An 18,675-nucleotide genomic window follows, 5' to 3' on the forward strand; every position below is an offset into this window, starting at 1 on the left:
GTAAGTCATGTTAATAAAGGATCTACAAATGTTAGTAACACATCAGTTAATGATGAAATAGTGTACACTTTACAATAAGGTTCACAAATTCCATTAATAAATGCTTTGTTGAATGTAAGTAATGATAGTAAAATGCATATAAACATGAACAACATATCTGTTAATGTTCAGATGGTTTGCACTTCGTAATTATATTTACAGCCCAAATCAATGCCTTGTTAATAAATAATGCTGATAAGGTACACAATGGTATTTTTTACCTTATTTTAGTGTAAGTGAGTGGAGAGTTAGAAATGTGTCAACTGCTACATAAACTAATGTAAGTACAGTAAGTTAACCTTAAAACATTAAGGCTAAATAAGAGGCATTGTTCATGATTAGTTCATGTTATCTAATGCATTAACTAATGTTAACTACTTGCGCTGTTAATATGAATAGATTCATTAATATATGCATGATTTAATGTTAACAATGATTAACTAATGCATTAACTAATGTTAACTAATTGCACTGTTAACATGAATAGATGCATTAATACATGCGTGAGTTAACGTTAACAAACATTAACTAATGCTGAACAGAGGTGTTGTTCATGGTTAGTTAACGTTAACTAATGCATTAACTAATGTTAACTAATACAACCTTATTATTATTTTCTATGTTATTTCCGTAATAAGTAATATTTTTTATTACTAAAGTGATTAAATGCTAAAGTACACCTCTTTTACAGAAGGGAATGTACATTAGATTTCATGATGGTCAGGTGAACATGATAGACATTCTCAATGGTCATTGTAATTATTTTCCCCCTGATTTATATAAGTTATGGCCATTATTATATGTTTTTCCCTAAGTTTGTCTTTTTCCATAAGAAATCAGTCTGAATTTTCGTATGATGACGTAAAGAGTTCATTAAAAACAGCAGGCCGGGGAAAATAAGCAGTATTTAGAATGATTTACACATGTGATAAGCAGCATTTTTACTTACCTACAGTGACCTTTCACCTTTTGCCTTCTGAAGTAATAAATCTGTATGTGATCCAACATGCCTGGGGCTACAAGCTCCTCTCTTTCACTGTGACACAAAACTTTTAACTCATGATTTTTCTGTTCTTTTATGAGAATAGAGAGATATCACCCCAACATCATGGGGCCTCATGAGGAGGACAGTAAAGAAACTTCTTTTCTTTCAGAAAGACTGTCATCTATTCACTGCACCAATAAGAGGCCAATGTCCAATCATTAAACCAGACTGCATTCTCTCAATAAGGAAACATGGTGTGGCCCCCTCAGAGGAGAAACATGGATCATATATTAAATTCCTTTTCTCCTTTCAGAAACAATAAAAAAACAAAAAAAAACTGTTCCCTGCTCCTGCCTAGAAATCCCTTACTCCTTTCTCGAAAAAGAAAATGATGGAAATAGTGAAAAAGCATATATACGGCGAAATACAGAAAGCTCTGGGCGGCGGTTCTCAAAAGTATTGTGAGCTAAGTTGATCATAGAGACCTTTGGTGCCAATGGTTCAATAATCTAGGCTTACAGTCACATCTGTATAGAGTTTTATTCATTTATGTTGTCAATTATATTGTAATATGATTATAAAATAAACAAATAAGGACACAAAATCATGATGTCTTAGCACACTTCTGCATATGGGGCATGAGACAGATGTTTGTGATGAATAAAACAGCACTGGTCCTAAAACAGGGCCTTGAGGGACTCCATACTTTACGCTTATGTTTTCTGACATTTTATTGGTTAAGGAAACAAAATAAGTTAGATTTAAACCTGGTAGTGCATGAACTGATATCAACTTGATATCTAACTCTTTATGAGACCGTGTTTTTGCTTGTTCCCAACACAAATGCTGAGCAACAGCCAAAAGCTCTCATTCATTGTGAAGATTAAACCTAAAGCTAAAATCAACAAAATCAAGATTTGGTATTTTAAACTAATGATGTCACGGTTCATGAATCCGCTGTCTCATTCTGGTGTCTGTGTGATGGTGTGGGTGTGTCACCTGATTGTTTTGTGTGGGCGTCGCCGCTGATTGTTGATCAGCGGCAGCTGGGAGCAATTACCATCTGCCTATATAACGCCTTGTCTTTCGTCTCTTGTTTGTCAGATCGTTGTACGGTGTCCGCGTGTTGTTTCCTGTGTTGCTTGTTGTGTGTTTCCCTGGACTGGACCTTGTTTCATTGCTTCCTGGTTTTCGTGTTCTCGTTGGATCTCTCTCTGGACTTCACGCACGGATTACTTCACGGACACTGCTCTTCGGTCTTCACTCATCACGGATCTTCACCGCCCATCGACGTCCCTGTGTTACCACTCTCCTGCTGACTGTTATATGTTCTTTGTGTATGTTGAATCTGACTACCTTCGGTGTGAAGCTCTATTAAAGAGATTTAACTTGCATCTGCATCCTTCCTTCATTCCGTGACAGAACGATCTGACCAACATGGATGCAGCGAGTTCAGCAGCTTTAACGGAGTTCATCAACCACAGCATCTCCCGCATGGACCAGCAGCAGGAGAGCATCACTTCCACCGGACGCGCTGTCCAAGCGCTGGTAACACAGGTGTCCGAGCTCTCCCGGGAGCTTCAACAACTTCGCGCTCCCACTGCGCCACCCACACCGCCTGTTCCCCCGCGTCGCTGGAGCGACGCGATCTACCGGAGCCCCGCCTGCCTGTGCCCCAGAGTTACGCCGGTGAGCCAGAGTTTTGCAGAGCTTTTCTGAATAAGTGTTCCCTGCATTTTTCTCTGCAGCCTCGTACATTCGAGCGTGAGGAATCCAAGGTGGCGTTCGTCCTTACATTGTTGACTGGGAAGGCGGCTTTATGGGGAACGGCGGTGTGGGAGAATAAAGACCCATGCTGTTCCTCGTTCCAGGCACTCTCCGCCGAGATGAAGAGGGTGTTCGACCGTGCGGTTGCAGGAAAGGAGGCCGCTCGCCAGCTTACCGAACTCAAGCAGGGCAGCCGCACGGTCGCGGATTATGCCATCCAGTTCCGCACCCTCGCGGCGGAGTGCCGTTGGAACGAGGAGGCGCAGTGGGATGTGTTCCTGCATGGGCTGGCCGGCCGTATTCACCGCGAAATTTACACCCTGGACCTTCCTCAGACTTTCAACGGGCTGGTTGATCTCGCTTTACGGGTGGATTCCCGCCTCCAGAAACTGGAGTTTTTGGAGGTCCCCAGCACCAGACTACAGGGAGCGGAGGGCCGGACGGCCAGCGCTGCTAATACGGTCGGTCCCGCCACAGATCCTGAGCCCATGCAGGTTGGGAGAGCTCGGCTTTCCCGGGAGGAGAGAGAAAGGCGGAGATCCCTGGGCTTATGCCTTTACTGTGGAGCATCGGGACATCTTCTCAGGTCTTGTCCAGTAAAAGACCAAGCCCGATAGTAAACTCGAGGCTACTATCGGGCGGGATCTCCGCTGAGAAGTCCTCACCATCACCTCTTCTCCCGGTAAGACTGAGATGGGCGTCTCACAACATCACCTGCAATGCACTCGTTGACTCCGGGGCTGAGGGGAACTTTATGGACACCAGCTACGCACTACAGCACGGACTACCCATCTCTTCACTCACTCACCTGGTTACAGTCAACGCACTCAACGGTCAACGTCTTCCTAACATCTCTCAGACCACGGATTACGTCACCCTCATCACCTCCGGTAACCACAACGAGAGGATTCAGTTCATGCTTTTGGACTCACCGCAAGCACCCGTAGTTCTCGGACACCCCTGGCTCATCAAGCACAATCCTCGGATCGACTGGCAACTCAACACCATCACCGAGTGGAGCACTTTGTGTCACAGGTCTTGTCTTAAGTCTGCTTGTCCCACTGTGTCTGTCTCTGTGTTACAGGAAAAGGCTGCGGATTTGTCTAACGTGCCCGCGGAGTATCTGGACCTGAAGGAAGTGTTCAGTAAGTCCCGTGCTGCTTCTCTCCCTCCGCATCGTCCCTATGACTGTGCCATAGACTTAGTTCCGGGTAAGTCTCCGCCTAAGGGCAAATTATACTCTCTGTCTGTTCCCGAGAGGGAGGCCATGGAGAAATACATTTCTGATTCTCTGGCAGCCAAGTTCATCCGCCCTTCCTCTTCTCCAGCGGGGGCGGGGTTCTTTTTTGTGGGGAAGAAGGACGGATCTCTGCGACCTTGTATTGATTACCGAGGGTTGAACAACATCACGGTAAAGAATACTTACCCTTTGCCGTTGATGTCTTCAGCCTTTGAGAGGTTGCAGGGAGCGTCCGTTTTCACTAAATTGGACTTGAGGAACGCTTATCATTTGGTCCGCATTAGGAAGGGGGATGAATGGAAGACCGCTTTTAACACCCCTAGAGGGCACTTTGAATACTTGGTTATGCCCTTCGGGCTTTCCAACTCGCCCGCGGTCTTCCAGGCACTCGTCAATGACGTGTTGAGAGACATGGTTGATCAGTTCATTTATGTCTACCTGGATGACATATTGATATTTTCGTCGTCTCTCCAGGAACATGTTCAACACGTCAGACGAGTGCTCCAGCGTCTGCTAGAGAATGGGCTTTTTGTCAAGGCGGAGAAATGCGAATTTCATGCACAGTCTGTTTCCTTTCTAGGGTACATCGTCTCGTCCAAGGGAATTCGCATGGATCCTGACAAGGTTAAGGCTGTGGTGGATTGGCCAAGTCCAGATTCCCGTAAGGCCCTACAGCGGTTTCTGGGGTTTGCCAATTTTTACCGGCGTTTTATTCGCAATTTCAGCCAGCTAGCCGCGCCTCTGACCGCCTTGACCTCACCACGAACGACCTTCAGGTGGTCAGATGCAGCTCAGGTTGCATTTGCCAAACTGAAGAGCCGCTTCGTTTCGGCTCCCATTCTTATCGCCCCTGATCCTTCGCGTCAGTTCGTGGTGGAGGTCGATGCGTCAGAGGTGGGGGTAGGAGCAGTTCTTTCCCAGCGGGCGCCCTCGGACGATAAGATGCATCCCTGCGCGTATTTTTCTCATCGTTTGTCTCCCGCTGAACGCAATTATGACATTGGTAACAGAGAGTTGTTGGCAGTCAAATTAGCGTTGGAAGAGTGGCGTCATTGGTTGGAGGGGTCGGGGGTACCCTTCATCGTTTGGACTGATCACAAGAACCTAGAATATATTCGATCGGCTAAAAGACTCAACTCCAGGCAGGCTCGGTGGGCACTTTTTTTCGGACGTTTTGACTTTGCTCTATCGTACCGCCCGGGCTCCAAAAACATCAAGCCCGATTCTTTATCTCGTATTTTTGATCCATCCGAGCGCCCGTCTACTCCCGAGTGTATTCTTCCTGAGACATTAGTAGTCTCCACTCTTACATGGGAGATCGAATCGAAGGTCCTGGCGGCCTTAGAAGGGGTAATGCCTCCGCCCGGGTGCCCACCGAACCGTTTGTTTGTGCCGGAGGAGTTAAGGTCCTGCGTCATCAAGTGGGGGCATTGTTCCAACGTGGCTTGTCATCCAGGGGTTAATCGAACCAGATTTTTGGTTAAGCAACGATTCTGGTGGCCTGCTATGGCTCGGGACATCCGCAGTTTTGTTTTGGCTTGCTCGGTTTGTGCCACTGGTAAGACGTCCAACCGCCCTCCAGATGGGTTACTCCAACCGCTGTCTGTCCCTTTGAGACCCTGGTCCCACATCGCTCTAGATTTTGTCACCGCCCTCCCACCCTCCCAGGGGTACACGGTCGTTTTGACCGTAGTGGACCGGTTCTCGAAGGCGACTCATTTCATTCCCTTGACCAAATTGCCCTCTGCCAAGGAGACAGCGGTTACTGTCGTAGACCACATCTTTCGGTTACATGGCCTCCCGGTAGATGTGGTGTCCGACAGGGGTCCCCAGTTTGTGTCCAAATTTTGGCAGGAGTTTTGTAGACTGCTGGGCGCGACGGCTAGTCTTTCCTCTGGGTTCCATCCCCAGACCAATGGACAGACCGAGAGAGCCAACCAAGATTTAGAGCGTATGTTGCGATGTTTGGCGTCCAAGAATCCTTCCTCCTGGAGCCAACAACTCTCTATGATTGAGTACGCACACAATTCGTTACCAGTGTCTTCTACGGGCCTCTCTCCGTTCGAATGCAGTTTAGGTTACCAGCCACCTGTGTTTCCCAGTCTGGAATCCGAAGTCGCGGTCCCCTCTGCTCACGCCTTTGTCCAGAGGTGCCACCGCACTTGGAACAGAGCCCGCGAGACTCTGTTGCAAGTGAGGGCGCGCACCAAGGCTAAGACTGATCGCCACCGGTCAAAGCCTCCCGTATACGTCGTGGGTCAAAAAGTGTGGCTTTCTACCAAGAACATTCCGCTCCGTTCCGTTGCCAATAAGTTAGCTCCCAAATTCATTGGCCCGTTTCCTGTCACTAAAATTATTAGCCCAGTGGCAGTCCGACTCAAATTGCCTCCGGCGTACAGGAGGATTCATCCCGCCTTCCATGTTTCCAAAATTAAGCCTGTTTTTCACTCACATCTTAATCCGCCTACTCCGGTTCCCCCACCGCCGCGGCTCGTAGACGGGGAACCAACCTATTCGGTTAATCGCATTCTGGACTCGAGGCGGAGGGGACGCGGATTCCAGTACTTGGTGGACTGGGAAGGTTACGGTCCGGAGGAGAGAAGTTGGGTTCCTGCTAGAGACATTCTGGATCACTCCCTTATCGATGATTACAATCGGCAGGTAAGGAGTTCTGGGAACGCCGTGAGGCGTTCCTAGGAGAGGGGGTACTGTCACGGTTCATGAATCCGCTGTCTCATTCTGGTGTCTGTGTGATGGTGTGGGTGTGTCACCTGATTGTTTTGTGTGGGCGTCGCCGCTGATTGTTGATCAGCGGCAGCTGGGAGCAATTACCATCTGCCTATATAACGCCTTGTCTTTCGTCTCTTGTTTGTCAGATCGTTGTACGGTGTCCGCGTGTTGTTTCCTGTGTTGCTTGTTGTGTGTTTCCCTGGACTGGACCTTGTTTCATTGCTTCCTGGTTTTCGTGTTCTCGTTGGATCTCTCTCTGGACTTCACGCACGGATTACTTCACGGACACTGCTCTTCGGTCATCACTCATCACGGATCTTCACCGCCCATCGACGTCCCTGTGTTACCACTCTCCTGCTGACTGTTATATGTTCTTTGTGTATGTTGAATCTGACTACCTTCGGTGTGAAGCTCTATTAAAGAGATTTAACTTGCATCTGCATCCTTCCTTCATTCCGTGACAAATGAGGTTCAAATGAGGTTTGAACTTCTTAAATTAAGCACACAAATCTGTATTGAAATGGCATGTGCAAGAGTTAAAAGAAGCTCACGTTCATTATTTTACAGACTTTTTTTTAAATCAAGCCATCAGACATTTTAGATGCAAAAAGTAACTAAAAAAGTAAAAAAGAAAAAAAAGGAAAATTACAAGTGAGAAAATTATTTTAAAGGTTTAAAATAAATGTTCAGCTGCTGTCTTTCTCCTGGTCTGTCTGCTCATCTGAAAATGTTGCATTTTCTACTTGCTTTCTTAAACTAACAGTCTAACACATTATGCCAGTCTAGCTGATCCCTCACATCCTTATTATAAGGAATAGGGAGAGATGTCTGGCTCCAGGTCTATTTACCTCATAGGGCAGCAGAGCAGGGAGAGAGAGAGAGAGAGAGAGAGAGAGAGAGAGAGGTCTGGCTGCTCTCTTTGCCAAGTGTTCTTATGATGAGAAAACCATTCTCACATCCCCCTCACATAGTCTGTGTAACGCACTTACATAGGCACATAATGGTATCATACACATATACACTGGCCCCAAAAAGTATTTGAACACCTTTGGACAGGATAAGACACACAAAATGTATGAATGTCATTGTTTTAAATACAAAATATCTATTTAAGTGGCATCAGCAAACAAATTATATGATTTTTTTTTCTTTTTCTTTTTTTTTGATGGTGGGTCCTTCTGCCATTATTGGGAGATTTGACAGTGCCGGTAAGTTACACAATTGCAGCTCTATTATTTGATCAGTCAGGCACTGATTTTGGTGCTGGACATCATAAGGAGAGTTGAGACTATAAACTCTGTTAGTAATTGAATATTTTGGTTTCCTGTAAGCAAATAAAGTTTCCAGAGATAGTCATATACTTTAGCATATCACACACGCAAGTTATGTCCTGTGTTGTGGTGTGTGATATGCAGGGTAATGTCAAAATTTGAGGCCAGATGGTACTGTCATATAGCAGACTTGAGAGAGATGGATAAGTGATAACAGTACTTTGAGCAAATTCCTAACACAGGTGAGTAATGATAACACAGCGATGATCAAGGCAAGCATTAAACTTCAGTTCTTAGGATTGGCAAGTGAGTAAATCCACACACACACACACACACACACACACACACACACACCTTTTAGTTGCCATTTAGCAGGCTGAATAGTAATCAAAGTCTTTGTAATGAGGAAATGCTGGAGAGAATGCTGGAGAAGAGGAACAGATGCAGGAGCAAGGAGACCAGGTGATGGCTGAGTGAGGAACAGGAGGGATGCTGGGAAATGTAGTGTGCTAAGGTGACTGGGCTGGTGATGGGAGTTTGTGACAGGTACACTGCATACATAGGTGTAATTTGCGGGTGGGACATGTCCCCACCACTTTTTGCCAGGGTCGATATTGTCCCCACCACTTATTGAAACATCTCACAGCACGGATGTATACTAATACAAAAGAAACATCTCTAGTTGATTAGCAATTCATTAGTTTATGTTAAATAATAGGCAATCTGGCGCTGGGGTGTGTTGTTTTTGAAATCATGTTCAGTGCTCATTGCCGCTGTTGTTCTGCAACTGTGTTCGCTTCAATCTATTGCTTAATGCTGTTGTGGAGGCTCTCTATTCGTTCCGGTGCAATCACAAAACAAAAAACACATAAATGTGTCCCTGATCTTGATATACAACCACTGATGAACATTTTTGGTTTTATATGAGGGCGGGTTAGCACCCAGAACCTCTGGCACGCTGAACAAAAGCTCTACCACTAGTCCATCAGGACAATCTAACATTGAATGCGGATCCACATATTTATTCTGTAATAATTCACCATAATTCCAATGAGACTAGACTGTTGCTATATAAAAAATACTGACAGACACTCAGCTTGTATATACCACTTGTATACCACTTACTGGAAGCTGTTCCCAAAGAAAATAAGGGGTTGACCTATGTCCCCCCAGATAGATAGATAGATAGATAGATAGATAGATAGATAGATAGATAGATATCTCACCTTTACCACATGGCCTCTGCTGATTCTGCAGCCAATGAGATTGCTTGCTGAACATTTAAATAGTCTTGTTCAATACTTGCTGTAGGCTGGGCCCTCTACCTCCCCAGCTCCACCTGCCTAGATCTGCTATGGAACTTATATATGTCTATTTATGCAGCAGCAGTAGCATATCTTACATGCTCACAGCAGCATGTCTTTGTATCTAATGACAGTAACAAGTCCATACTTGCTCTGAAGCAGCAGCAAGCGCAGCAGATCTTCTAATTTTGGCAAAGAGAAAAAGAATATTATTTATTTATGTTATTTATTTATTTATGCCTATTATTTATTTATGTTAAATAATAGGCAATCTGGCGCTGGGGTGTGTTGTTTTTGAAATCATGTTCAGTGCTCATTGCCGCTGTTGTTCTGCAACTGTGTTCGCTTCAATCTATCACTTAATGCTGTTGTGGAGGCTCTCTATTCGTTCCAGTGAAATCACAAAACAAAAAACACATAAACGTGTCCCTGATCTTGATATACAACCACTGATGAACATTTTTGGTTTTATATGAGGGCGGATTAGCACCCAGAACCTCTGGCACGCTGAACAAAAGCTCTACCACTAGTCCATCAGGACATGTCTAAATCTAACATTGAATGCAGATCCACATATTTATTGACTAATCTAAATAGTCTCGAGACTAACAATATATTGTATTATATTAGATGTAAGGATGAAACTATCATAATAAACATGAGGTCTATGTCAATAAATTTTGTTCATTTATTATTGTGATAATGCAATTACAATACACCACCCCACCACACACATTCCTGTCCCACCCACTTCTTAAAACAAAGTTACACCACTGACTGCATATATTCCATTATTTAGCCCTGAATGATTTCAGGTCGAATAAAAGCCAGCAACCTGCATTCACCCCTTAAATGCTCTGAAACTGAAGCTATCATTTCTGTAATAATTCACCATAATTCCAATGAGACTAGACTGTTGCTATATAAAAAATACTGACAGACACTCAGCTTGTATATACCACTTGTATACCACTTACTGGAAGCTGTTCCCAAAGAAAATAAGGGGTTGACCTATGTCCCCCCAGATAGATAGATAGATAGATAGATAGATAGATAGATAGATAGATAGATATCTCACCTTTACCACATGGCCTCTGCTGATTCTGCAGCCAATGAGATTGCTTGCTGAACATTTAAATAGTCTTGTTCAATACTTGCTGTAGGCTGGGCCCTCTACCTCCCCAGCTCCACCTGCCTAGATCTGCTATGGAACTTATATATGTCTATTTATGCAGCAGCAGTAGCATATCTTACATGCTCACAGCAGCATGTCTTTGTATCTAATGACAATAACAAGTCCATACTTGCTCTGAAGCAGCAGCAAGCATAGCAGATCTTCTAATTTTGGCAAAGAGAAAAAGAGTAAGATTTCTTGTTCAAGAGTGATACATTGAAAAAAAGATTTTGTTGTAGAAACAATTATCACTCAGAAATTGCTAGTAAATTTCACAATCAATTACAAAGAAACAGCAAGTACCACATTGAATTAAATGGCAAATTTAAAGTAGTAAAATAGTATTTTCTTGTAAAACATACTCCAATAATCTTTGTTTTATCTACAACTTTGAAAAAGCATTTGTTTAACTGTGTATAGCAGTATAAGCTTGAGCAACACAGCTGTAGAATTGTGTAAAGAGAAGAAGAAAGCACCAAAGAAATGGTGGCAGGGTTTGAAAGGGAATAAAAGTTAAGAAAGAGAGAATGGAAGAGTGGAAAAAGAAACAAAAGAAAAAAGGACAGGCACCCTGCTTTACTATAGTACTCTACTCTGACCCAGTTGTAAAGCTGATATGAAGTTGGCCTCATGCAGTAATTACAGTCATTATGAAATACAATCACATATTCCTCATAAGGATAAAATGCTCCTATTTTTCTCTGTCAGTGAGGAGGTGAATAGGGGCAGATCATCTTTCATAGACAGACCCTGAGATGATGTAAGCTGTAGAGAGTTGGAACCTGTCCTTTGGTCATGGATGAACATTTCCAGCAATTGCTAGAGGGACGCAACAACAAAGCCAGGACTATCACACACATACACTGACATGAGCAGACGCACACACACACACACATAATCAGAACAAGGTGTTTCTGCTGGCCTTCAGCACTGCGAGAAAGCCAAGCTTGAAGACTCGGAAGATTTATAATAAAACCCCCTCCTCCTCCCCCTTCTCGTTACACTGCTTTCTCAATCTCTCTCTTTCTCTGCTCCACATCTGTTTCTGGCCCCTCACATCAGGCCCAGGAGACAACAATATATAGGTCAACGTGCACAGCTGAAACTATGACCACACTCACTTATTATCTGATAGAAGGACATTAAACAGACATGCATGGCATCAAGCAGAGAGTTACGAAACATACTGTAGTCAATTTTCATCATGAGATATGTCATCTCTTCAAACGATTGGTGAGATCATGCTGGACTACTGCTGAGTGGAAAAAAAGTATATATTTTCAAATAAATAGGTTAGACTGACCTCTGCTGGCAAATCACAAAAGTCACAAAAGAGGGGTTTACTTTAGGATTAGTTCACTTTCAAATAAAAATTTCCTGATAATTTACTCACCCCCATGTCATCCAAGATGTTCATGTCTTTCTTTCTTCAGTAGAAAAGAAATTAAAGGTGCCCTCGAATGAAAAATTGAATTTATCTTGGCATAGTTAAATAACAAGAGTTCAGTACATGGAAATGACATACAGTGAGTCTCAAACTTCATTGTTTCCTCCTTTTTATATAAATCTCATTTGTTTAAAAGACCTCCGAAGAACAGGCGAATCTCAACATAACACCGACTGTTACGTAACAGTCGGGGTATACGCCCCCAATATTTGCATATGCCAGCCCACGTTTCCAACATTATAAAAGGCATTACACAAGGGCAGCCAGTATTAACGTCTGGATGTGCACAACCAAATCATCAGACTAGGTAATCAAGCAAGAACAATAGTGAAAAATGGCATATGGAGCAATAATAACTGACATGATTCATGATAACATGATATTTTTAGTGATATTTGTAAACTGTCTTTCTAAATGTTTCGTTAGCATGTTACTAATGTACTGTTAAATGTGGTTAAAATTACCATCGTTTCTTACTGTATTCACGGAGACAAGAGCCGTCGTTATTTTCATTTTTAAACACTTGCAGTCTGTATAATGCATAAACACAACTTCATTCTTTATAAATCTCTCCAACAGTGTAGCATTAGCCGTTAGCCACGGAGCACAGCCTCAAACTCATTCAATATCAGAAGTAAACAATATAACAGTATACAATACTCACATAATCCGACGCATGCATGCTGCATGCATGACGAACACTTTGTAAAGATCCATTTTGAGGGTTATATTAGCTGTGTAAACTTTGTTTATGCACTGTTCAAGGCAAGCGCGAGCTCTGTGGGCGGAGAGCACGGGATTTAAAGGGGCCGCAACATAAAATCGCCGCGTTTATAATGATGCCCCAAAATAGGCAGTTAAAAAAAATTAATAAAAAAAAATCTATGGGGTATTTTGAGCTGAAACTTCACAGACACATTCAGGGGACACCTTAGACTTATATTACATCTTGTAAAAACATAATCTAGGGCACCTTTAAGGTTTTTGATGTTCATTTTAATTTCATAGTGACTTTAAAATAAATCACAAGGACTAGCCACCCTGGGTCACATGACCATAGACGATAAAATTACTTCCTTGAAGTGACCACTGCATGTACCCTTCACTAACGGACTTGTGGAAGGGCGCTTCATGAAGGGATTCAGTTATTCAATTTCATTTGGAACAACCCTACAAATGGCGTCCCCTTCCCAGAGTGACCTTAAAGGGTATAAAAATGCCCTTTGGAATAAGAGGGTTTCATTGTCTAATTTTCACTCTTCACATCACTAATCAACACAACGCTACAAGCGTATATACAGAGAAGGCAGCCAAAGGCCCTGTCCCAAATGGCACCCTAAACACTCACGGTCTTCCTTCCTACGTGTGGCACATCATTTGGGGGGTGACCGGCACCATAAAACAGTTTTAATGTTAGTCCCACTCATTTGTACGGTCTGCTTCATCAGAATTATCAACACACACACTGGATGCCCTTCCTGACTCAATCCAGCACTGGGACACACTCACACTCCTACAGCCAATTTAGCATGTCCATTCCCTCTAACATACATGTATTTGGACTGTGTGGGGAAACCAGAAGAAACCCAACCTGACAAAAGGTGAACATGCCAGCCGGGGTTTGAACCAGGGACTTTCTTGCTATGAGGCAACAGTGCTATCCACCCACTGAGCCACCATGCCGCCCTAGCTTCTCCAACACTGTAAAACCGAACAGTGAAATTAATTAAATTAAATGAGTTTGTTTCGCTCAAATAATAATGAAAGTTCATTGTATTTAATAGAAAAAAGTTGTGTGAACTCAAAATTTCATTGTAGTAAGCTGAACTTAATATGATTCAGTTGCAGAAGATCTTTAATTCCCAGCATGCTTTGCGTCAGACAGTAAAAATAAATGTTGAAATGAAGCATTATTTTGTGTGTTTTTGCACAAGATTAATATAGGGAGACATAAGTTTGTGTTTAATGTTGTGTTGTGTTGGGATTTACAGGGGGTTTTTGTTATGTTAGTTTTATAGGGTTACCATTGTGGTGAAGAGTAGAGGATGGGCTGCAAAACTTTTAAGGCCACATATACTGTACTGAATGTTGTTCGATTATATACATGCAAGTATATAATGACAGTCTCTTTGATGGTTATAATAGCATGTGTTATTTGCTATCTAACATTTAACCAAGATCTGAATGTGATGTTTTATGTAAATGAACTGTATGATGAGTGAAGCGAGGCTGAGAACTTTGGAAGCGAAGGAATGCCGGTGACGTGACTGTTAATGAGAGACACTTGTGCACCACACTGGCCTTGCTCCGCTTCCACAGCTCTCGGCCCCACCCCACTTATCACAAAAATTTAAGTTTCATGTCTATCCTTGTATCATTGAACTGGTCGAGGTTGATATGGGATTTAGAAAGTAATTAGTAATAAGTAATGCAGTACTTTTTAGAGAGAGTAATTAGTACAGCAATCTAATTACACGATTAAAGATGTAATTAGAAGCTAGTAATTCATTACTTTTTTAGAGTAACTTACCCAACACTGGTCCTGCTCTACATTTTTTCTTGTTCAAGAAGCCATTTCACTCAGACATTATGTCACAATAGGGAAGAAAAGACTATCACAGGTTCCGTTTCATGTCGACTTTAATGTCTTTAATGACTTTAACTTTATTTCTCAGGACAAAACATCAGTGAGTTTACAGTTGCAGAAGAAGCATCAAAGAGAGCAAATGAGTCCAAACTCAAAAGTTCTGTTGCATCTCAAAACTCAATTTTTGGATATTTCTCTTTGGCCAATCGCACAAAGTCTTCAGCACTGTCCAAAGACACCAGGCGATCCTAGAAAAATGATCATTACAATTAAAATGTTTTTTTTTAAGAGTCAAAAACTGACTGAACTGCTTGTAAAACTGTGACAACCTTGATCAAGCAAAATATAATAATGTAGATAACTCCACTGTTTACATTACATGTTTATAATGATGAGTCCATGCAATGTACACATACTTGAGGCTAAAGATCAGGACTGTCATTTATTATGCAGACAGTAATTTACCATGACGAAGATGTATCTTTTGTTGTTGCTGAGCCCACGGGGAAAGAGGCTTGTCTCCTCTGACACAATGTGCAGCAGTTCTTTGGCCTTCTCCACATTCTCCCAGTCACTCCGGACAGTTTGTCTGTTCACTGTCAGTAAGGAGTCCACCTCCTTCTGGTAACCTGGATCAACAACACACTTATACATTTACATGAATGCACTTCTTCAGACACCAAGGCATGCTTATTCTCCACACTGCCATTACATGGGCAAATAAGGGTCACGTTTGACCTGGAATGCTATTGCTATTATCCGCTGCATTGTGCATTGTACATTTAAGATGAAATAAGTTTTAAACACAAAATAAACATTGTTCTCACCCTGACAAGAGCTGGAAAAGTATGCAAGAAAATTTAATAAGACAGAGAATATTAAAATAGAGAATAAATATTATATATATATATATATATATATATAAATAACCACCCAGTGGTTTAAGGTTAATAAGTCTGAATCCCTTCTGCCAGGCTTATATGTTCTTATATGATCAAAACTACAGACCTTAAAAGGTGCAATGACATTGCTGCCAATGTGTGGTTCAGATGCCTCTTGGATTTCATCAAAAATATCTCATTTGTGTTCCAAACATGAACGAAGGTCTTATGCTTACGGATTTGGGACGACATGAGGGTGAGTACTTAATGACAGAAATTTCATTTTTTTGGGTGAACTAATCCTTTAATATAAAATAAATATAGTTCACCTCACCCAGCTGAAGCAAGATCTTCTTCCAACGTGTCCCAACTTCTTTATGAGCACACCTCAGAGTGTGGATATCATAGTTCAGCTTCTCCCATTCCTAACACACACACACACACACACACACACACACACACACAGAGGTTTGTTTTGCTATCTTAGTGAGGACATTCCATAGGCGTAATGGTTTTTATACTGTACAAACTGTACATTCAATCCCCCTACACTAACCCTACTCCTAAACCTACCCATCACTGAAAACATTCTGCATTTTTACATTTTTAATAAAACATTTAGTATGTTTTTAAAGCTATTTTAAATATGAGGACTCATGAAATGTCCTCATATTTCATGTTTACGTCATAATACCAGTGTAATACTTTCTGCAAAAAAACATAATTCTGTATGATTTATAAGCTGTTTACCTCATGGGGACCAAAAAAGTCCCCACAAGTTCAGAAATGACTGATTTTACTATTGTTGTGGGGACATTTAGGGTACCAGGACTACAGACACAAATATGTTTTTTATATATCACTATCCACATCTAGTCTACGAAATTAATGCCAAAACTATAGCAATTGAGAAAAATAGGAAGAGACATAGAGAATGCTCTGAAGAGCTTTGTGGACGGAGGAGTAGTTTGCGTGGTAGAACATCACTATTGAGTTACCGTCGATTGACTCTAACAAGTCATAAGCGCATTATAGACCATGTGCTCTTCCAACTGTCCACAGACTGATAAACATGAGAAAAGTTAAAGCTTACTGATCCTGTATGAAGTGGAGACTGACATACAGGAAACTAACATGTATTGCATTATATTTATAAAAAAAAAAAAAAACAGAACCAAAGATTAAAGTCACTATGAAATCAAAATGAACAATTCTTATTTTTCATAGAATATTGCAGTATTTATTATAAATGATTTATCCGTGCACAAAATTATTATTTTTTTAATTAATATAATCTTTAATCAATATATAAATCATCATCTTTAATCAAAATAACTTCCCCTCCCTCTTGCAGCAACATCTCTTCTCTGATGAAATGTTTACTGGCGTGAGGGCGGAGTCAGCCTGTCACTCACATGACATCAAAGCAATAGCAAACCACAACCAATCAATCTATTCCCGATGAACAAAGTCAAGTCCCGTTGTACATTTTCTCTTGTTGAAGAAGCCGTTTCACTTGGATATACGTCACGGTAGGACAGAAAATACAACTTCTATTTCATGCCGACTGAGTAAGAATTATTGCTGTGATCATGTGATTGTGGTTTACAGTTAAAATGATTAAAATGTAGCGGGCAAGATCAGTGCCCTCCCCTCACCTTAGGTTTGTGTCTGAAGTAAACTCTTCATCACTTGTCTTTCTGGTACAGTTGAGTGAACTGAATTCAATTTGAGAAAATTGGCAAATTACATCGGCCTAAATTCCAATGTATTTACTCCTAGCCAAACTCCAATACAAAAAAAGTCAAAGTCACATCTGCTCTAAAGCACGAAGCAGTAAGTATGGAAGGACTAATTGATTTTGTATTGGTTTGTGCACAGAATAATAAAAGAATCTGAAAATGTGTGAGCTGATGTAGGACAGCAGTGTTTGAATGCATGCATTTGAAATGTAACATGTAATGTGCTCCTGTCTGAATATAAGAGGCAGCTGTGTTCTCACTGCCTATTAAACTAAAAAAATATGACCTAAATTACACACAAACTCCTCTACATTATAACTTGACATTTCCCAGAATTATTTTCAATAATTGTATAGGCTGTCGTTCATGTTCCCATATTTAAAAAATACATTCACTAGCTTGTTTTTGCACTTTGTTCATACTGCATCTCAAAGTGCATGTCTATTTGTTCCTCACCTCAGTATCTTTGTCCACTTTGTTCCTCATCTTAATGAACGAGTTTAATTCAGCATCTGATTCCCCCTCAGTAGTGGAGATGGAGGTTTGAGTGCTACTCCAGGTCCTCCCCTCCTTCTCAGCTCCAGATCTGCTGTCCTGCAGCTCATGACACACTGCTGTCTCACTGCCACTGGATGTCCTGCATTAAAAGACTTTATTAAACTACAATTCACAAACACACCTGGATAAAGTTCTGTTAAAAATTATATTGATGAATTTGTCATGTTTACAAATATATGAGAATAATTATTCTTATAATTGTTATATATAAATTTATTATAATTGTTATATATAAATTTATAAATATATTTTACTGTATTTATCTGTTGTAAATACAAAAAAAAAAAAAAACACCCACCGCTTGTGGTATTAATTTATATATATATATATATATATATATATATATATTTTTTTTTTTTTTTTTTTTCATAACAAATTATTTAGATAAAAACAACAACATTTGGTCACTTACCTTAAAATGCAATCTTTCTCCTCAGTAGTTTCATGAATAGGACAGCAGCCAGAATAAAAGGCGCCCATTTAGAGCAAAAACAAAATTACGCCTAAAATTGGCTAAAATTCAGTGCATCATCATACTCATACTCATTGTTATAATTCCTTATAGCTTATAGTAGAGCCGACATCCTCCATGTACTGGGACAGAAATTTGTGCTGCTGAAGTTATTTCTCACAGATGGTGTCCTTAACTTGATAATGGGCGACTCTGGTCATGTGTCTTTGGGACTAACCACAGGCAAGGCAGTCAGGTCTAGCACAGATTAAAAAAAAACTGCAAACAACTGTGGCTGGCTTATTTAAAATGTATATATTTATGTCTATATACGTAGAAATGACATACTGTACTTCATGTGAGCCACATCTGTGTACTTCCATTTAAACCAAATTGCTTCAGAATTCAAGGGACTTTTAGACAACAAAAGTCAGTATTGGTTTTGAAGACACAGTTATTGGTGGTAGGAGAGACTCAGTGAATTTACACCAGGATTTGT

The 18,675-nt window shown here is 41.2% G+C and overlaps 1 protein-coding gene across 1 annotated transcript; it reads right to left on the reverse strand.

Moving 5' to 3' along the window:
- Positions 1-14,600: 14,600 nt before the first annotated feature.
- LOC125270116 (melanoregulin-like) lies at positions 14,601-18,531 on the reverse strand. Its single transcript, XM_048193376.1, has 5 exons — positions 18,138-18,531; positions 17,624-17,804; positions 15,760-15,850; positions 15,010-15,173; positions 14,601-14,792 (listed from the first exon to the last, which is right to left on the reverse strand). The coding sequence occupies exons 1-5, from the start codon at positions 18,203-18,205 to the stop codon at positions 14,715-14,717; spliced, it is 582 nt and encodes a 193-aa protein (XP_048049333.1). The 5' UTR covers positions 18,206-18,531; the 3' UTR covers positions 14,601-14,714.
- Positions 18,532-18,675: the final 144 nt, after the last annotated feature.

This window comes from Megalobrama amblycephala, linkage group LG6, assembly GCF_018812025.1.
Source record: "Megalobrama amblycephala isolate DHTTF-2021 linkage group LG6, ASM1881202v1, whole genome shotgun sequence".
Taxonomy (NCBI): Eukaryota; Metazoa; Chordata; class Actinopteri; order Cypriniformes; family Xenocyprididae; genus Megalobrama; species Megalobrama amblycephala.

What these genes read in the sequence shown, in the direction of transcription:
- LOC125270116 (XM_048193376.1), bottom strand. Translation starts at nt 18,205, where the DNA reads ATGGGCGCCTTTTATTCTGGCTGCTGTCCTATTCATGAAACTACTGAG. An exon ending in GAAGATCTTGCTTCAGCTGG is followed by an intron (nt 15,174 to 15,759) that starts GTGAGGTGAACT and finishes TTGTTGATCCAG; the next exon opens with GTTACCAGAAGGAGGTGGAC. An exon ending in AAAGATACATCTTCGTCATG is followed by an intron (nt 14,793 to 15,009) that starts GTAAATTACTGT and finishes TCATTTTTCTAG; the next exon opens with GATCGCCTGGTGTCTTTGGA.